Source organism: Periplaneta americana, chromosome 7, assembly GCF_040183065.1.
Source record: "Periplaneta americana isolate PAMFEO1 chromosome 7, P.americana_PAMFEO1_priV1, whole genome shotgun sequence".
In the NCBI taxonomy this organism is placed as follows: Eukaryota; Metazoa; Arthropoda; class Insecta; order Blattodea; family Blattidae; genus Periplaneta; species Periplaneta americana.
In genome coordinates this window covers 91202853-91224963 of record NC_091123.1, presented here as the reverse complement: position 1 = coordinate 91224963, position 22111 = coordinate 91202853, and the positions used below count along the sequence as shown (strand labels likewise).

At 34.0% G+C, this 22111-nt stretch overlaps 1 protein-coding gene across 14 annotated transcripts in view; it reads right to left on the bottom strand.

The window, feature by feature from the left end:
- LOC138703288 (protein bric-a-brac 2-like) overlaps positions 1–22111 on the bottom strand; it is a 212012-nt gene that overhangs the window by 93082 nt on the left and 96819 nt on the right. For 13 of the 14 annotated variants that reach the window (XR_011333076.1, XM_069831045.1, XM_069831042.1 and 10 more), the window contains one exon: positions 4419–4550. Coding sequence is in view for 13 of the 14 variants with exons in the window: in XM_069831045.1 (XP_069687146.1) it covers positions 4419–4550 (132 nt within the window). In the remaining variant the exon portion in view is untranslated. The remainder of the gene's footprint in view (positions 1–4418; positions 4551–22111) is intronic. The other variant, XM_069831043.1, reaches the window with a different exon arrangement.

The window sequence follows — 22111 nt, the reverse complement described above, 5'->3', positions numbered from 1 at the left end:
CACGTTTTCCAACGGGTCACGACTGGCTGCGGGGTAAGGATATTCCAGGGGCAATTGTTTGGAACAGCAACACTCTGATTGTAGTATGTTTGATTGAATTCTTGTCTGCACTGAACAAATGTTAAGCTTAGACTATTCCACCCACAGTAATGCAAAAACAAGTGCTTACATAGGTAGACATTAGCTGTAGCTAATGACCGGTCACATCTCTTAACATGAACTGCTTATACTACGAGACCGGGAGGTCGCTCACCTCTTCTTTACTACCGTACATCGGCAACCTGATTGCATGCTGCATGTGGCAATTCAACGAAGTCTAGTAATCACTGTATTGAGATTTCGCTGTACTGTTTCTCTGTATTAATTTTCCCTTTGACCATAATTCTATAACAATTATGGACATTCCGTACTACTGTAGTTGGCACCTCTGTAACAGTTTTAGCATCAATTAGTGCTGGTATGATGATCAGAAGTTTTAATTTTTTAACTATATTATTACTGTACAGAATGGAAGGGAACTTATTACATTAATTCACAGAGGTAATAGATCAAGTCGATGTGAATAAGTTTTGTCCAATAAGTGTTTTGATATGTCCAATAGTTTTGAGAATACAACATGTTGCAATGTTGCAAAGAATACTAGTGATCCTTGAGGTTATTATTCCACAGTGGGGGTGAACATAACTGCAATCATCCATTCTGCCAAACTTGCGAAAGGAGAATGTAAACAAAAACGTCATCAGATATGTTTCTGATCAAATTACTGTAGATCAAAACTTAAAGTATTCAACGAATTAATTACGCAAATTGTTTGGTTTTTAATGCTATATTATGCTCTAACCTCTTTAAATCTAACTCTAAATTTAATACCATGAAACTTATTTAACATTCAAATAACTGTTGATTTCTTTGCTTTTATGCCATTACAAAATAGTAAATACCAAAGAAAACTATTTCCATTAAAGATTCCTTTATATTTGATATAAACTCTAACATTATTACGAATACACATTCTATAACTCAATCTCCATTTAAGTTATTATCTTTGAAGAAATTAAAAATAAATTAAATTTACAGTAACATTAAGTAATGTGTTAACTGTTACATATGAGGGGCTTAGAACAAAAAGCAGGTAAGTGACATTATTAAAAAAAATTAGGTAAGTGCGTGTTGTGATAGCCCAAAAGGATGTTTCTTTGGGATAAAATCTGGTAAGTGATCACACTATGCAGTGCTGCTATATGGGCATCATTTCACCAAACTAGTGTATAATATTTCATTGCATATAGAACTTTAACTGTAATTTCCTCAAAACTAGGTTTCCGTCACTTACCTGCTTTTTGTTCTAAGCCCCTCATATGTAATTACAGCAATATGATCGAAACATATCCGATGAGACACTTTTTTTACATTCTCCTCTCGCAACTCTTGCAGAGTGGATGACTGCAGTTACACACACCCCCACTGAGGAGCAATGATCTCAAGAAGCACTGGTATTCTATGCAGCATTGCAACACATTACATTTTGTATTTTCAAAACTATTGGACGTATCAAACAACTTATTTGACAAAACTTGTTTACATTGACTTGATCTATTACCTCTGTGAATTAATGTAATGGGTTCTCTTCCATCCTGTATCTATTCCTACATGCAGTAAAATTAATGTTACATTACTGCAAAACTAAAGATTATAATCACAGCGTTAACTTCAAGACATAAAATCAATATCACCATCTTGCCAAAGAGCTTCAGTAACATCAGTCTTATTGACATATTTTGTGCTGGTTTGAATAACTAGACACAGTGGCAGTTTGCAGGTCAAGAGTTCTGAGTGTTAAAGCATATCCTAATTTGAATTCCACATGGTCATTTAGTATAATTTATGCCTGGTATCTCAACTTAGTGGATGCTGTGTACACTTATGTTCAGTCGATTTTCTTGGTCATATGGCAGGGCCCTTAACTTGTCATTATTCATCCCGACTCTACTAGCAGGCTCATAGATATCGCTAATGCCTAGAAGCATAGACCATTTAGTTCGTCAGAGACTATCCAGTGCTCTCTAGCACTGAGCCACCATGGCGGTTATGTTCAATAGAACTAGCTTAGTGCTTATGTGACAATAAGGAAAACATATGATATTTTTGTTTTACTATTTCTATTTTTTGTTCACTATGGCTTCATGCTAGTACATAAAAAGTTAATATAACAGTACTGGTTGTAGTTGCCATGGTGGTGGCAGTACAGTGTGAAGTACACCAATAAAAATTCACTAATTAGTCAAGTATCAGACCAATCTTTACTACTCAACCACATTAACTTTAAATCTGGACAGTCAGGTGGCTTCCACTACTTGCAGAAGCAATAAGAAAGGAGAGAAGTGACCATACAGTGATTCAATCACTATAATGAGAGAGTAACACAGTCCGACAATTAGTAGAAAATGTTCTTACGAAACACAAAAAGCCTAATTCTATCCTACAAGCAAAGTTGGGACTTTACGCATACAAAAAGATTACAGTAAAATACGCGTAAATAATGTGCAATTAATGTAATAAATGTAAAATACGTAAAAACCTCCAAGAACTTTTACTTTTGGTCTTTCTTTGTTCAGTTTGTGATGAAAATTTAGTCTGAACTGCCAACAAACCTAGCATATAACTCGAGGCTACCAATTAATGTTAAAAAAATGGAAACCTTAAGAAGATTTTTCAATTCATATCAGATGAAGTGAAAGGTTTCTACACAGAACTGTACACATGGCCTACGACCAACAAAGATAGTAAATGCCAGTGGAAAAAAAGATTGAAAAAATAAGTTTATTAATGTTCTGACATAAAAAAGTCTATTCAGCCATGCTTCCCAACTCTTTGATGATCAGTCATTTACCACATAAAATTTGGAAAATTATTACATTTAATGAATTATTATGTTCAAATCATATTTACCTTAAATTGTTATACTATAAAAAAGCCTTTATCACTAGAATCGTTTATTTTTAAAACCCCACAAGTGACAAAAACAAAACTTTCGGGAAATCAATAAAAACTGTTTAGTTTAATTAATTTTATTTTAATTGTCAAAATGTATTTAACAAGTGATATTAGTTACTAATATTAGGTTTATTCACTATTAATTGTGTTTTATTATATATAAAGTCCCCCCAAAAAATAAATTAGGATGTTACGGGGTTTTTCCAACAAACAAACTGAAAATAAGCAAGGCATTGCTATTTTTCTAAGTATTAAAGTGAATTAAAGTAAGTATGAACAAATGTTATAATCTATGTAAAAACTACAGTATAAAATCACAAAAAAATTAATTTTTTTCTGCCACAACAGACATTTTTCTTATCAGGACTTAAAAGGAATGAAGTAATTGATGTTTAGATTGTCAAAATCAATAAATGTTAGTTTATTACTCCATGTATAAAACAATTTTCTACATTACGTATTTTACATGTAAATTACACGTAAAATACGTACAGGTAATTTACTCATCCAACCCTGCCTACAAGGCAATGGGGGAAGATTCGTACCGTTCTGTTTGAAGGCAATGCTATATCGTGTCAAGACTGGAGTCTGTGTCACTGCACTGACTCCGATTATTACTAGAATTGCCATCTCGACTGATAATATGACTGACCACAATGTCATCAGTCTTTTGGTTTCCCAGTACTCATTTTCAATTTTAATTGCATGATCACATCATTTTTTCCATTGTCACGGCAGGTAACAATGCCTTTTTAATGAAGCATGCCTTGTGATACAACAGCCCATCAAATTCGACTTCAATTTTCTCAGAGCTGCTTTTATGTTTCTTTTCCGGAAATTCCAGTTCTTCCGTCATGAATATTTGCTAATTTTGACTACTTTATTTTACAAATCATGGATTGAGACTTTCCGGTAGTAGCAACAGCACAGCGCATTTTGTAACATGTCAATGAGATACTTCAATTTCCTGATTGACTTTTCTTTGTCAAAAAAACTCCACTACATTTCTAATTATTTCAATGCCCTCACCATGAATAGTAGGTCTAATTGTTGTCGTGTTGTCTTCTGAAAGACTCACAATACCAAAATGCGTAAATTACATACTAGAAGAACTATCCAGCATTGCCTTGCCTAGCCTATGCAAGAGATAAGCTACTTGATTCTCAATGTCACCGGCACACACTGTAGATTACTGCATTTAGTTCGTATTTGGTCACACAGCACAATAAAAATAAACTCAATTTTGTGAAATGTAAAGAACTTATCTTACTGCATTGGTAAATATTCAGTATTATGGCTCTTACAACATACATTTTCATATACTTTCATAAGTGATTCTAAAATCTTTGTACCCACACAGTATGTCCTTTTCAGTGAAATAATCATCCAATTACAGACAGACCAGGTAATGTTACATTACTTACAGAAGGTAATGGATTTACAGCAGGCTGATGAGAGGCAGCTTCAGCAGTGTCACAAGCAATGACTTCTGGCTCAGATTCATCCCAACCAGATACTTCGTTTTCTACATCAGATGACACAGTACCACCCTCCTGCTGAAAATTACATATGAAGTATATTTTCAGTTTCTTATAATTCAAAACAAAATTGTAGTAGTAGTAGTAGTAGTAGTAGTAGTAGTAGTAGTAGTAGTAGTAGTAGTAGTAGTAGTGGTGGTGGTGGTGGTGGTGGTGGTGGTGGTGGTGGTGGTAGTAGTAGTACTAATACTGGTGGTGGTAGTAGTAGTAGTAGTAGTAGTAGTAGTAGTAGTAGTAGTGAGGAGGAGGAGGGGAGGGGGAAGAGGAAAAGAAAAAAAAAGTCTAGAAACAACTATGAAAAATGTTTGTGATCTAGAAGTTACTGTACTTGCATGAGGAACCAAGGTCTGAGTATTTAATTCAGGCCCAGGACAATTGATTTAGGACGAAAAAAAAAATGTATATCGTAAGTATGATTTCCATTGCATGAGAAATTAAACATTAGTCATTTAGTCCCATGTATACTTGTTTTTTTGAAAGATGAGACATGACAGGAGCGTTGCGATTGGAAAAACAACTGAATGTCACAAAGCTTGGTAGGCCTGTTGCTATGGTAACAACAGTTGAGTTGCCAAACTTATCGTTCCCACATGGCGAGTGCTTAATAGCTCTCTTGGCGACATTTATTGTGCACACAATGTTAGCATTGGTACGTTTCGTCTTTGATTCTCTGTCGATTTTTGTATTGTTTTCTTACCTTCGCGTCAATTGTCAATAAATGTTTTAACGTCAGCCATCTTAATGACAATTGCTAGCTTCCATCAGCTGGCAGCATGGTAGTCCAGATGGGCAACATGGCACTGTGGTTCCAAGTTCGACCGCTAAACTGTCATGTCCCATCTTTCAAAAAAACAAGTATAGTAAATTTACTCTAAGAGAAAACTTCGTTCTTGAATAAAGGCAAAGTTCCATGCTGAGGCCCAGTATTATTCTATTTTTAACTCTTGGAAACAGACGTCAGTACAATAATGTTTCGTACGATTTCTGTAGATAAGCGTGGGAACAAGCTGATCCATAGAAAAATAACTGTAACAAATATCATGTACGAGGTGCACAAATTGAAAATGGGTATTAAGTTAAGAAGAGCCACTGACTTAGCTGTCATGCAGATTGCTGCTGCTTTGTTTAACAGTAATATCATTATTAGGTTTATTAGACATGTAAGAGTCATTCCCATGTCAAATCAACACAGTTTCAAATTAAAATCTCCTTCAACCTCTCAGATTTTTATAAAACTTGCTACATCAAGTGACCTTACATAGTTATGAATGGAAATCACAAGAAAAAAAGGTTTGTCTTCTGTTAAAAATGTTATTAAGTATTAATTTGTATATATTTCATCAAAAAAAGCAGCGTCCTGAAATAGTTAATTATTATTTTCTCTGGAACTAAATGAGATACAGACCTGGATAATATCTCATTTTAAAGCTCTTTTCGTAGACTTTAATTTCATGTATAACATGATAGTGGCTACAGTATGTTGTTATTTTCTAATGCCAGGCGTTTGAAAATAAAATCATTTGACCTCTTGCACTCCAATATTTTTCAAAGATATTGTCATGGTCAGCCACTGAAGCACAGATTTTGAGGTGTTCCGTATCCATTTCTTGATTTGAGAGTGACTAGAATATAAAAATGTTTCTTAAAACTCAAACAAAATTTTAAAACTCAAGTTTCTCAGAAAATGGTGTTTTCAAAATTTGTGGAGGGAGGGGGGGGGGAATCACAAAACTACTTCATACATTTTACACCTTGTCAAGTCTCATTTTGTGATCATAATGGAATCAGGTGATACGAGTATAAGTTTCACATGTAAGGAGAAATAGCCAGCATATTTGACCTGTCCTTTGACAAAAGTCTGCCATTAGACAAATCTAGTTGACCTATTACCAGCAGTTTTAAACACTATGATATTTTTAGTATATGTTAACTAAAGAAAAATTAATGTAATTTACAAAAAAAAAAAAAAAAAAAAAAAAAAAAAAAAAAAAAAAAAAAAAAACTTTTTATCAGCTTATCCCAAAACATTAACATAGTATTTGATATCCTGGAGGTAGTGACTGCTGCTAAGTCAAGCCTGTCGGTCTTCTGTTTAGTGCAAGAAGTGCTTTATGAACTCAGCAATCTTCTTCTTTTCATCTTCAAGTAGAATGTAAGCCTGGCAAGTTGGTGTGTAAGAATTCACTTTGCAAATTACATCAGTAGAAGTATCCAGAGCACATTGGTATTGAGGGCAAATTAAAAGAATGAGAAAGTTTTCATGGGTGAAGAAATGTAAAGCTCACTTCATTTTCGTCTCTAGTTTTCCTTAAAACATAGCTCGACCACCATCTACCATTGTATATGGAAATTATGTAACCATTCAGTTCACCAAAGTCTAACGTCTCTCCATGAGAGATGACTGGATAGCTAATTGATTTCTTTTTATTTTGTTATTTAACAACACTGAATCAACTACTAGGTTATTTAGCATTGATGAAATGGGTGATAGGAAGATTGTATTTGGCGAGATGAGGCCGAGGATTCGACATAGATTATCTGATATTCGTCTTATGGTTGGGAAAACCCTCGGAAAAAATGCAACCAGGTAATCGACTCAAGCAGGAATCAAACCCATGCGCGAGCACAACTCCAGATCAGCAGACAAATGTGCTACTACCTGAGCTACGCTGATGGCCACTAATTGATAATGGGCAGAGGTAAGCAACTTAACATAAACTTTTGTTTCACATCTTGAGGGAATGAAAGCACGGAACTTTTGAGTTCCTGAAATCACCATAACCTTACCAAATTGTAGTGTCAGCTGTCATTCATTTTCCATGTATTCTTCTTGGATAGCATATGTAAAGGACTTTCTCATTATTTTAATCAGTCCTCAAAATCAATGTGCTCCGGATACTTCTAATGATGTAATTTGCAAAATGAATCCTTTCACACCTACTTGTCAGACTTACGTTCTACCTGAAGATGAAACGAAGAAAATTGCTAAGGTCACAAAGCACTTCCCACTTCCTGCATTAAACAGAAGACCGATAGACTTGAGTTAGCAGCAGCCAGCACCTCCAGCATATCAAACAAATACTGTACTATGTTAATGTTCTGCGGTAAGCTCACAAAAAGTGTTTTTTTTTTGTAAATTACATTTTTTTTTTTAGTTAACATATACTAAAAATACCATTTATATCAACCAATATCATATTGTTTAAAACTGCAGGTAATAGGTCTGTATCTTATCTGGTTCCAGAGAAAATGGTAATTAACTATTTCAGGACGCAGCTATTTTTTTATAAAAAATATAAAAATTAATACTTAATAACTTCTGAACAGAAGACAGACAAATTTTTTTCTTATGATTTCCATTCATAAGAATGTAAGGTCATTAAAAGAGCCAGGTAGACTTTGTCTTATTATTGTTCGGTATTGTTTGCAGTATCATTGCAAGCACAATACATGTACTTATCAAGGCCAAATGATACACCAAAGAGAACACAGATTTTCTCCATTCCGATAATGTCAATATCTCCCATTCTCGACAGTATTGGAAGTAGCAATAGATGCAGCGTTCGTGATGTCTGAAGTTTGTTGATAACTTGGAAGCAAATTACTTAACAATGAGTCACATGGACGATATTTATCACTGTATAGCATCGCATTTCACTCTACTGTACAGTCACCACAAAATATTATACTGTTTTCAGTATGTATTTAATTACTCTTCGTGCAGTTTCATAACAGTTTATCATCTTAGATGAACCATACATATTTGAATAAAGAAATAATCATTCCCCAACTCTTCTAACCCTGACATGCCTTCAATTTCTGTGAAGCAACTTCCTTCTGTTGTCTCATCATCACTAATATCTTGAATGAGAATTCTTTCTGTAGTCCTTTCGACAATTCAATAATAATAACAATTACAATAATAATAATAATAATAATAATAACAACAACAACAATAGAGTCATTCCATGTGAACTCAACCATTTTTATATAAGAAAAGTGTTGCATAACTCTCATCAAAATTAACATTTTTTTTTTCATGAAGAGGTCGTATTATGACATGCATAATTCTGAAAGAAAAATCGTATGATTTCTTTATTCAAGTGTGTGTCGTTCATCTAAGATGATCAACTGTTATGAAACTGCACGAAGAGTAATTAAATACATACTGAAATGGTTGAGTATTGGTAGTCAATATCATGACATAGAATATATGCATGGAATATTAAAGTTTTCAGTTTGTAGATAAATAATTCACTCTATGATAGCAGCTATAAATGACATACAATTTCAGTACAGCCTCATTTTTTTTTCAATAGACTTTCGCGAAATGTACGAACAGAATGTATTTCCTTACCTCTAGTTCTTTTAAAATAATTTTCACGAATTTTCCTGTTTGCAAAACAATAAACAAATTAACATGCGCATGTAGGAAAATCGATACTTGTACCATCTCTTGAATGAAATTGGTAATATTACACACGGAAAATTACGACAGTCATCTTAAAGTGAAAGATTACATTTAAATATATGGTAAAGTATTTAAATTATCATTATTCCTAATAAAATAATTCAGATAAATATTACAGAAATGACAATAAATCGTTTTTTTTGCATCCTGAAATACGAATTTACTACCAAGGAAATGGACATAACTAATTCAAGGTATGACATCACACAGCAAACAGCAGTTCCTCCCACCATACACTTTTATGAATCATTAATAACATTTTACTAATACTATACTACTGTTGTTTAATCAACTGTCCAAAGACAGGTCTAAACCTCATAAGTGATATCAAACCAGTTATGAGGCAACTAGGCCAGGAGATAACGAGGTAGGGTGGCCAGTTTCTTTCCCCCTCCAATGCATACATCGCCGATTAGCTAACATTACACTAATCTGACTTCAAATGTATACAATCAATTGTTGTTCCTCTGACACATTATCATCAAGTGAAATGTACTGCCTGATAATAGATGTATATATCAGCCAGAACCTCAATCAGAGGTAATTATACTACTTTTGTACATTATTTTGTGAAACAGAAAGTTAGAACTTCATATTATACAAGAACTTTTACTAATAACTAATAATGTATTAGACCATACTTTTGTGGAATACTGCACAGGTGGCAGGCTATTACGGCAAGATGATTGGATGATAGATGAGAAGTGGTGATGGAGTAATAAGAATTGGGAAGAAGTCAGGTTGTGGCTCTTGAAGTAAGTACTATTACAGGGCGGAATTTAGGAAAACCACGAAAAACTCAAGTTGGGATAGTCAGGCCCTGGGATCGAATCCCAGACCTTCCAAATGGAAAGTGGGAATGATAAACATTACACCACCAACAGAGAGTTTAGAATAGAAAGTGTGGTAACTCGGCAAGGGTCTAATGGGACTTTTAAACCCCCTAGTGTCGCCGCGGCAACTGAGCGAAACATTGGCGTGGCGATCATTCTAAGATTGCAGTCTTCCTCTTAATACTGTGGACAGAGCATGTAGAACTCGTTCTGCTATGGAAATAAGAAGATATTTCTTGTGGTGTTCGGGTGATTTATATTGTGATGTTTATGGGAGCGAGTACTAATAAGCCTAATTGTTTTGTTCTTGATGTAAATCCAATTATAGATACTCTATAATCTGTAAGGAAGAGACTTTCTTTTATCCATCCATAGACTAGACTATTTTTCAGAAGTGGTGTAGAGCATTCCACGGACACAGAAAACTGTATGCTCGTTCTTATATCTGTGATATCCATTTTTCTGCGGTTTTGATTGTGATTTTCTAAAACTATGATTTATTTAACGACGCTCGAAACTGCAGAGGTTATATCAGCTTCGCCAGTGTGTCGGAATTTTGTCCCACAGGAGTTTTTTTACATGCCAGTAAATCTACTGACATGAGCCTGACGCATTTAAACACACTTAAATGCCATCGTTCTCGGCTGGGATCGAACCCGCAACCTCGAGCATTGAAAGCCAGCGCTATATCAACTGCGCTACCAAGGGCGACTTTTGATTGTAAGAGCCGATAAATTTATTATTGCCAGTAAAGAGGTAGGACTTCCACGCAAGAACTGGCAACCAAAACCGTATGCTATAACACATATTTTCCCAAACTTGCCTCGATATCTTAAAAAAAGAAAAGATGAGAAAATATCCAACGAAGAGGACATCAATCCTTTCTCATAACAATGTATCCTTACCAAGTACCATATGGCTATGACCAATTCCATTGACGCTAAATAACCCAGCAGTTGATACAGCATCGTTAAATATCAGAGTAAAAAATAATTGGATGTGACACCCGAAAATCAGAAGAACACCTTAGCTAATCATGCGCTTGTATGCATTTATGTGCCATTACTCCACACCTGAATGCCCAAAATTATGTCTAGTTACATTGACCGTAATTCCTTCCAGTGAATGAACTCCAGACCAGCATTTCAGCTGTTTAGTGTGAGTTTTTCAAAATCGATACATTTTTTAGTCATAAATTGTGATGGGTTCGAGGAAAGCGAAAATACAAAATAATTCAAAGGTGAATGAACGACTATGCAGATACGTTGAACTCAAAGACTCCCTCGTCTGCCCTGTACAAAGGATTCTAGCATTACACGATTTTAGAAAATATATGACACGTAATTGACAATATAAAGAACACATTTGCCTAAGAAAGAACCCTTGAATTATTTAGAGTTACAATTCAGAGCACTAGCGAAATATATTAATTCTTGTGGGATAGCAGATTTAAATATATTCAGACAGAAAAAAATTAACTAGGATCCTCTAGAGCGATATTTTGGAATTAGAAAATGATTATCTTGTGATGATTACCATGGACTTTCTACATGTGAAGATTTTTCAATCTATGTGCCGGTTAAAAAATGTGCTGTATTAAAGTGCTAATTGTGAACTCCTAATTGAATCCAAGCACCTAGTTTCTACTTCATTAAATATACATGTTTAATTATTAATTATTTTATTTTTAATAATAGCCCTTTAGTCGTAATTAATGTAAAAGTTATTTCGGTAACAAAAGTACAGTATAATTATACTTTGCATCTAGGCTAGAACTTAATCTGGTTTACAATTTTATTACATTTGTTTATTACGTTTCCATATCATAAGAGATTTCTAATCGAGCATATGAGAAAGTAATACACCTCATGGAAAAGTCGTTAATTTAATATTCTCCAATAAGTAGCATACAACTACTTAATACAGTGCTACCAAATTGTTTTAATTTTACAAACACAAAATAACCTAGGTATTTCAAAAGATCAAAACTTACATTATCATAGATATAATATCGAAGCTTAATTTATGAGTCTAAGTTGCACGTAATATTTTTTGTTCCCCTGAATTACGTATAAACCAGATACAACTGAAACTAATGACTAAATAGTAGATAAAAACTATTGGTGAAAATAAAGTGTCTCCTTTATTATATTACATTCTTTCTTGTGTATAAAAACTATAATTTCATGTCAATGCATACTTTATAATGCCCTAAAAATTTCCAGTTTTGCGATGCTGTACTTTTTTTTTTTTTTTTTTTTTTTAGTATTTCTGGCTGAAGCCGGCACAATGTTCCATTTTTCGGTTAATTATTATATTTACTATTCAGAGTTGTGTTATATAACTCAAAATTTGTTAATATAGTAATATTACATTTTTAAAGATGTAAAATATTGTAACTAAGTACTTTACAATACATTCTTATCTAATGGGTTATTTTTAAAAACCTTTTGCATTCATTTGAATAGCGATCCTGAAACTGGGCAGTGAAAACAGGGCTAGCACCACTCGGCTACGATCCACTGAACTAGAGGAAGTAACGTCTTCTACCCGCTCTGGCAGTAGTAAAAAAGTATTGGTGAAAATATAATGTCCCATTTGATATATTATATTATACTTTCTTGTACATCGAAAACTATAATTTTGTGTCAAAATGTACTTACAACACAAAAATGTTCAGTTTTGCGAAGCTGTACTTTTTTTTGCATTCTTCTCTCTGAAGCTGACAGAATGTTCCAGTTTACTGTTGATTATTATACTCGTATTTACGATTCAGGAGTGTATGATATAACTCAAGAGTAGTTAATGTAGTAGTATTACATTTTTTAAATAAGTAAAATATTGTGATAAGCTATAATATACTTTTATCTAGTGGGTATTTTAAAAACATCTGCATTGACTCGAATAGCGCTCCTGAAACTGAGAACAGAAAGCAGAGCGAGCGCTGCTCTGCGACGAACCGCTGGACTAGTGGAAGTATCGTCACTTTCTCTTCTACCCGCTCTGCCACCGTGCTCGGTATACTGTAACAATACTGTATTTATTCGCATGTAAAATTTTCCGATGACGATACATCCATCTTTTCCTAATACTTTTAAGTCATTCTATATGCTTACAAAATCCCTCCAAATATTCTTTTGCAAGAAGCGGCTTCTTTTGTCCTAACTTGTCTTAACCTACAAATATGTTATGTCACATGTAACTTAACATTATTTTCCTTCACAATACATTTCACTTTTGCACATGCCAAAACCTAAATTATACATATATGGAGGAAATTTAAGAACTGTATACCCATGCTGTTGTATAAAGTATAATGTCAATTTTGTAATTTATTCATTTCGACTTAGTGACACAATAAGACTTCAGTTGCCACTTCCTTTCATGCTTTCACCACAGTTCATATACGTTTAGAAGGCATATCGGGCAGGAATAAGCAGAGCTTATCTAGGGTAACTGGCATATGACAGGAGTGCAACATGGACATTGTCGCTCTAATTCCAAAACCTAAAGAAACAACTTTTCAGGAAAAAGAAAAGGATGTTTATTTGGTTTCCTAATATTAACTATTGCAATTTGAGTTCAACAAAAAACTAACAAAATGATTATCTCAATTACTTACTTACTTACTTACTGGCTTTTAAGGAACCCAGAGGTTCATTGCTGCTCTCACATAAGCCCGCCATTGGTCCCTATCCTGAGCAAAATTAATCCATTCTCTATCATCATATCCCACCTCCCTCAAATCCATTTTAATATTATCTTCCCATCTACGTCTCGGCCTCCCCAAAGGTCTTTTTCCCTCCGGCCTCCCAACTAACACACTATATGCATTTCTGGATTCGCCCATACATGCTACATGCCCTGCCCATCTCAAACTTCTGGATTTAATGTTCCTAATTATGTCAGGTGAAGAATACAAGAATTATTTCAATTACTGATTACAAAATTGAGTATTATCAATCAACCTTCTTCATGTATCCAGCTGTTTGCTGACAACATAAAATCCACTATAGTCCACTGCTGTCTATTCAGTTGTTTTTCACGAGAAATGAGGGATATTTTGACTGGTGTTCATTATAGATGCCTGTTGCTAGTAGCCAGAGTTGGGGTGTAGTCAATATATATTGCAGGCCTGTGTCTTCTGCAACTGGTACTGATGATTTTAATCTACTTCTTTTGTGGTTTATGAATGGACAGTATAGAAGAATGTGTTCCAGATCTTCATCATGATTATTACACCACAGACAAGTAGGATTATCAGAAATGTGAAATCGATGTAGGTACAATTGTGTGACAATGTGACCTGTTCTGGCTCTTGTTAAAAATGTTTGAACATGTCTGGGCAAATTTTTGTACATTTCCAGGTCATTTGGTTTCTTTTGTACAGACTGTAAAATTTTTCCTTTGTCAGAAGAGATCCAATTGTTGATCCATAGGTTTGTAAAATGAAACTTTACTGAAACAAAAGCACTGGATAGAGATATCACTTGAAGAAGTCCAGTATAATAATTGAAGAGTTCACGGGAAAAATGATGAATGTCACATTTCTGTTAAGGATTACATAATGATCTAATTGAGTCTACAACTGCAAGATGTAGTGCTGTTGCTATAGAAAATAAAGGAAAGGATTACTGTATTCGTGGTGATAATTCTCCTTTTTACCATTTTTCATAAGAACAACATTAAATATCGCAGTGATCCACTGAATTAGGTAATGACATCAACCTTAAGAAAACTGTGACATTTAACATTTTTCCCGCGAACTCTTCAATTATAAGAAACGTGAAAAATAAAACAGAAGTACCACTTATGTGATAATAGAAATACGATTGTGTGTTGATATGTGGTATTGTGCTTTGAATAACCATTATTTCCCAATAAATTATTGCAATTCGAGTCTTGCCATTAACAAAATGATTACATCAGTTGTCAGTTACATAATGAGTATAATTATTAGTAGAAAAGTTTTCCGGGCTATGAGGCCGTGGTCTGTTGGTTGTGAGACCAAACGTTTCGTTCACTGCTGCGGTGAACATCTTCAGTGGTGTCTATTGCTGGTGCGGCTGGTTCTACTGCGTGTGCCGATTACAGTCTGCGCTGGCTGCATCGTTGTATATATAGTGCGGGAGGGGGGGGGGGGGCTTGCTGTTGTCGCCTCGGTCCGCGCTCGAATGTGCTTCGCGGGCGGGTTTGCTGTTTTCCACGCGCTCCGCGTCCGAGGTTGTGTTGTCAAACCCGCCCGCGAAGCACATTCGAGCGCGGACCGAGGCGACAACAGCAAGCCCCCCCCCCTCCCGCACTATATATACAACGATGCAGCCAGCGCAGACTGTAATCGGCACACGCAGTAGAACCAGCCACACCAGCAATAGACACCACTGAAGATGTTCACTGCAGCAGTGAACGAAACGTTTGGTCTCACAACCAACAGACCACGGCCTCATAGCCCGGAAAACTTTTCTACTATTGACGCCGGCCGTGAAAGCCTACACTCCAGTATAATTATTGTTTGAAATATGAAAATTAAAAAAATAAAAATATTACGTAAATGGTATTAGAAATACCACTGTGTACTGAAATAAGCAGTTTCTTTTCCAGAACCTCTATACAATTGGCAAAACTGTTTATTTGGGAAGATTACTGTAAAAATCGTGGAAGTCAGGAGGGATAACTCTTTTAATTCTTGGAGGTGCTAACACTTTTTAGTTGTTACCGGAACTCTTTCTTCATGTAGTTGAGGGATAGTTTCGTTCTTGAGAACATAATTCTTGCCTCTTGGTAGTTGCTGGAAGTAGTCAACAAAGCTTGTTTTGAAGAGAATATCTCCTGAGGATTGGTATGTTAATGCTCTCAATTCACAAACATCACCTGGTTTGCACCCATGTCTTGTAGAATCATAGTATTGTAATTGTTTACAACTGTATAAGAGTCATTCCACGTCAAACCGCACGAAATTATACAAATTTTGACCTTCATATTTCTGATTGCGTTTATATTTTCTTTACCAACTCTATGGGTCTAATAAACCAACAAGTGTATTTTTACTTCCTAAGTCCACATGTTTTTAAAATATTACATGTTAAAATTCGTTAAAAATGTTGCACAATGCAACATTTAAAGCGTCATATTTCTGACGATATTGATGTTAAAAAAAAAAAAAAAAAAAAAAAAAAAAAATGCATTTAAAAGCTTAAAGTACTGTCTTTTATGAAATATTTACTAACTAATTTTAATATACCGTAATTATTACAAATATTTTTTTATAATTCAATTTTTAAAACATATATATCAATGTGAAATAGCCCTATTAAAAATCTAAAAAAAATGCCTACTAGGTGCACTGAAGTATTCTTAATAATTCCAGAAAAAATCAGAATGGGATCTCCAATAGTTTAATGGAAATTTAATTACTTACAACACAATGTGTAGCGGTCGGCACAGCAGCAGTGGACGGGAAGCGTTAAAGCGCGCTGGGAGGTTTATCGGCGCTGGATGATTGACTGAACGTTGTAACATTACACCCAGTATGGATCAAGTTACTCGAGTAAACACTGCTAATTTACTTATTATGATATCTTCAAATAATTGTATATTATGCTTTTTAAATGTTTCTTTTCATTCACACTTTAAATTTTCATTCGCCTATCTTCTTTCTTGAAAGAAAATTGTTTTACTAAATCTTCAGTTTTTGACAACGGAATGAAAGAATGTAATTTTAATGTACCAGTTATTGGTTTTAGATTATGGTATCTGTCCTGCAAATTTTCAGTGTGGTTTTTGTGCTTATTCAATGGACAAAATATAAATGACACGTTAGAAATGTTTTTTGTGACCAATCAAACAGTTTTTTTTTTTTGGGGGTGTTGTTATAGGATCTTGTATAGGCTAACTCTCGTGGCAAATCTTTTAACAGTATCTCCAATGCCATCACGTGGACCTTTACCATGCGACGTTGCAAAGAAGTGTCATTCAGCACTAATTCCATAATCGTCTTCATGTAAGCAATTTTTTTTTTTTTTGTGAACTTGATCCATTGGAAAAGTAGATGATTTTTTTTCATATCGTTGAATTCTTGCTTTAAGAAATTGATTGCTTCGGATTGAAAAAAGTGAAAGGGATCGGTGTCATGTTTCATGGTTTCTGAGATGACAATACTTTTGTAACGAATTTCTGTATCTCCTTTGAAATATATTACAAAAAGATTTATTTATTTATTCATTTAAATATACAGAATAAAGAATATAATTACAAACAAGAGAAATAGAAATAAAATAATACAATCAATATAAAAAAGGAGATATAGTAGTATTAACAAAATTTGAGACCGAATGAGCAGCACTCGTGTTAGGTCACAGTTCAGATATAATATTAATAGGCTTATAAGAGAATATAAAATAAAATAAAATAGGAAGTAAAATTAAAATTGTATTGTATTGTGGCTTGGCATATGTTCCAATGCACACTTTGTATTGAATCTTGTATTACAAATGAATAATTTTCAGAAAAGTCTGCAATAACTATGTAATTTTCAGGTTGTACATTTCTTTGCATTCTGTCAAAAATAAAATATGGCTGACTTTTGAAGGGATGACGATGCATCTTCTACATGAAAAACTTTACATGCTAGAGAGCCTTTTACTTTTTGAAACTTTTCACGGGGGTATCATTTTTGTTGTAGCTTTCTTTTCTTGATAGGGGATTCTATTGACATCAAACTCTTGTTTAATTCCTCAATATTAGTGATTTCTAGCACTGTATCCATAGAACTGCTAGAAGAAGAACTGGGATAATCACTTTCTCTGTCCGCACTATCATTTGATTCATGTTTATTAATATCACAAGAACTACCGGCTTCACATATAATTTCACCTGACCTATCCGGAAATTGATTGATTTTTACGGAACGAATCACATATTTGCACATTCAAAGACTCCTTTAAATTGAGCTTGAACAATAAGTCGCGACTTACGCGTCTTAGTGTACTTTTCTTTTTAAAAGCGTGATTAGGAAGGTAAATGGATTTAAACACTTGTTATATATTACGTGATCTTTACCATCACTCATGTTGTATAGAAGTCACGTCACTGCGTGAAATTCAAACTCAAACTGAATATTTTTCTCTTCTATATTTTGTCTCCTGTCATCTGTTTACTTCCATAAAGTTTACTGCCTTACCCAGCCTTGCTATCATCAAACACTTGGCTATATTACAGTATAAACATACAGCACTGTGAAGGGCTTCCCCTCATAGCTGAGCTGACAATAATAAAATAACTTTAGATAAGATATTTACTGTTCCTTAAGGTATTAATCATTTGATGATTAGTATGGTGACATCAGATGCAACGGGGGATTTCGTAAAACTTTCCATGGGCAGCCTTCTAGCCTATGGCTGCAAGCAGTTCATTAGCTGGGCATCGCGAGCGCGTGCATGCCTCCAGAAAATAAATTGTTACAAATGTATGAGTGCCGATCCCATATTTCTAAATGCAGTAGTTTACAGATAATACATAGCGAACAAGTCTATATTTTTTTCAGGTTTTTAACTTTGCTATTTAATATAGTAATTTTGCTTTGAAAAAGAAATTATTAAAAAAATAGGCCAAATTTTAAATTTACTTGTGATAGGCCTAAAGTAATAAAAAGTGTTGTATTTAGTCTTTCAAATGCGCCAACCGCAAATCTCAATTATATGTAGACACAGAGTTCCAAGTGAGTTTATGTAACAGTGCGCGCATAATTTGCGTAACTTCAAATAGTCATAACTACACAAATAATTAATAATTGTGAAAATAAAACAATACGGGTCTCCTTATTTGATGTCTGGAATTCATGAAAAAAAATTCGACCATTTCCAAGAAGGTCGTGTTTTATTGCTGTGCGATTTGACATGGAATGACTCATAAGAAATCTTGTACAGTATGTATGTATCTAATGCTCTGAATTTGGCAAAGACTTTTTCTTCTTGCTTCCCAATATTTAGAGATGGTTTCTAACTCTGAAAGTGCATCGTTATATGTCTCATATCCATTTTCTCTTCTTTGGAGCATGAAGGCAGTTCGGTGATGGAAGTATTCCAATTCTGTGAAGGTGTTTGCCTAAACCAGTAGTGTCAGAGTTGTAAGCTCCAATATCGGTTGTGGAGCTAGATCTGAGCTTGAACTTGCTTATGTCTGTGGAAACATCGGAGCACGCATGAGTCTAGTGGAGCGCTCTGCTCCGTTTAGTCCCTGTCTGACATCGCTGGCCTAAACAGTCATGACCGGTGATGAGTCTGAAGATAGTTACATCTAATTTGCAAAGGAGGTCTGGGATTATATTATACTTGTTTATTAGTATATTTCACATAGCATTATCATTATCACTTTTAATTTTAGACTAATAGGCCTGATTGACACTTTTTAATAATTATTTTACTGAATCATATGAAAAATTTTGTTTGCGTTTTTGCTTGATTTTAGTTCCTTTCTTCTTCTGTTTACAACTATAATCTTAAATCAAGTCATGAGTACGGTATTTAACATAATAGGGAAAAGTACACAGCCTTGCCTCTTTTGTTACTGTTGCATATTGCTCCATTTTTTAGTTTTTGTCTACGGCAGAATGGACAGAATCACACTCCATTTGTGTGTGTCCAAGTATACCAAATATTTTTTAGTTATTTGCACAACATGTTGCACTGAAAAGTGAAGAAGAACATTTGACATTATGGTGTTATAATTCTGGTAGGTGCAACCAACACTGCAGAGCATTTTTCTTCCAAGCAATGGTCTTTAAAGTAATCTACTAAACATGATACAAAAGATGAGGCCACTAGATCTCCCTCAGTCTCATTCTACCAATAGTTGGTTGCCTGGTAAGTTTCCACATTATAAACTGTAAAATTATGACAACAGAGTTTGATTTCTTAATATACAGCAGCAGCCTTTAGCATTGAACAGCTTTTTACTGTCTGCAAATCTACAGATAACATGTACGTGTATATAAACTTTTTTCAGCTCTATGAATGGTCCACCATTGTCACTTAAGTTCCAATTTTTGCATTCATAACACATGTCACATTGGTCTTATCGTGGTTGGTATACTGAAAGATTAATTTCATAAAATATTCTGTCAAAATGACAGATATAGGTGTTGCTCCTGATTCAGTGCATTCATCTATATATTTGTGAACTAGCTTTGTGGAGGTGAACATTGGTTCTAAGTACAGCTTACCTGACAGCTGCCTACAGTTATGTGAAGGTACTTTGAGGTATCTCCCAAAAATCTATGTAACAGATAACTCTTACGTTCCACATTTTCTTTAAATATTTCTTTTTCTTTTCATTTGTCATTCCAGTTTTCGGAGCTGACTTTTCGTTCCTATTTTAATTAGGATGAATTGGTTCATATGGTAGATGAGAATTACATTGTTTATTCATCCAATTCAAACAAATTCACTGTTTAATTACAAAAATATTTAGAAATGTTTTACATACAGTTCTCTTTACATTACTCACCATGAGAGAATATATATTAGATCGAGACCTCCTAGACAGTTCGTTTTCTGTTACTGTTGATTTTTTTGTGCTTTGAACATACATCAGAGAGGCAATGAAAAGATCCTTTTGCTTCAAGTAAAAATCATTGTTCCAAAATGCATTAAATATTGTTCCTCTGGTTTCTTCAGATATTTTATTACAACACTTGCTAACCTTGTCACATTTTTTAAAGTTACTCATCTGTCTTAACTTTCTAGTTTCACACCCTGGCATTTGGGATATTTTACCATCCTTTCCTGTATAACCTTGATACACTTTTCCTGTCATCCTTAGATGTTTAGGTATAGTTTTCTCCCATTCGACTCCGTTGTTTTTTTTTTTTTTACCTCTTTCTTTTATCTAGAGAGTCATCTATAATCTCTGAAACTTCATTTGTAATTTCTGGGATAACACCTATTAATTTTTCTTCTGCAACTGAATTCATTCCCATGGGTTTTATTCATATCCTCGTTAACTATAACTGGAGAGTCTATCACATAATACTCAACTACAGTATCATTCATATCTTGATTAAATCATAAGTGAATACAATATAATATTTTATTTATAGTCATTAAGTTTATATACATGAATTACAAAATTGCGAACGTTTTCACCTATTCAGGCATCCTCAGGCAGAGTTATACAATATCTCAATGTCACATACGTAGCTATTGGTGGTGAGTACTATTTGAATTAATGATGTACAAGACATCTCCATTATTAAAATGTAATGTTACAGGTAGTAAACTTAAATAATGTTAAAAATGTTAAAAACCATTTAGTAATTAAACTTCATAATATGTGGAACTATTGTTCAGTCCAATGAGTGGTGAATATATCTGAAATGTATAAAAAATACCAATAGAAATGGGAATTATCAAATGTAAATTGTAACCGGATTGGATATTTAAAAGTACTCACGTCGTTTAAAATGTGACAACTGCATAGTTAGCAACTGTATGGATTACTACAAACATCCTGTGTTTAATGTAAATTATCTGTAATGAAATAATAATTAATATCAATTTTAGAAGAATTTGAAAAATTAATTGGAGGGCTAAATTATGGACGTACTTACGTAGACGTGAGACAACCTGCTGCTATTAGGACTGTAACTGGTATGACGTAAGGGAAGTGTATATTCGTGTAAACAACTACGCGGAAGGATATTGCGTGGTGACGGGGTTAGAGGTTGTACAGGGGATTTCGGATTTGGGTTAAATTTTCATTAAGAATGCTGTTCTCTATTTGAATCTGTTTAGCAATGTAATATTCTTCTGCAGAATTTATCAATTTAGTTTCTATTCCTGATTTTAATATTTTTAAGGTTTTATTTGCGGGGCCTAATTCATGTCCAGTATCTATTAGATGAGATGCATATGTAGATTTCTTACAATTATGTTTGAAATCAGAAATGTGCTCATTGTATCTAATTTTGAAATTTCTTTTGGTTTGTCCTATATATTTTTCTTTACATGTAAAACATTCCAATCTGTAAATACCATTATTGTGGAGTTTGTTAACTTCTTGAAGTCTATTATTTAAATTGTTATTGAGTTTATTAGTTGGTTTGTGCGCTATGGCCCAGCAAATAAAACCTTAAAAATATTCAAATCAGGAATAGAAACTAAATTGATAAATTCTGCAGAAGAATATTACATTGCTAAACAGATTCTAATAGAGAACAGCATTCTTAATGAAAATTTAACCCAAATCCGAAATCCCCTGTACAACCTCTAACCCCGTCA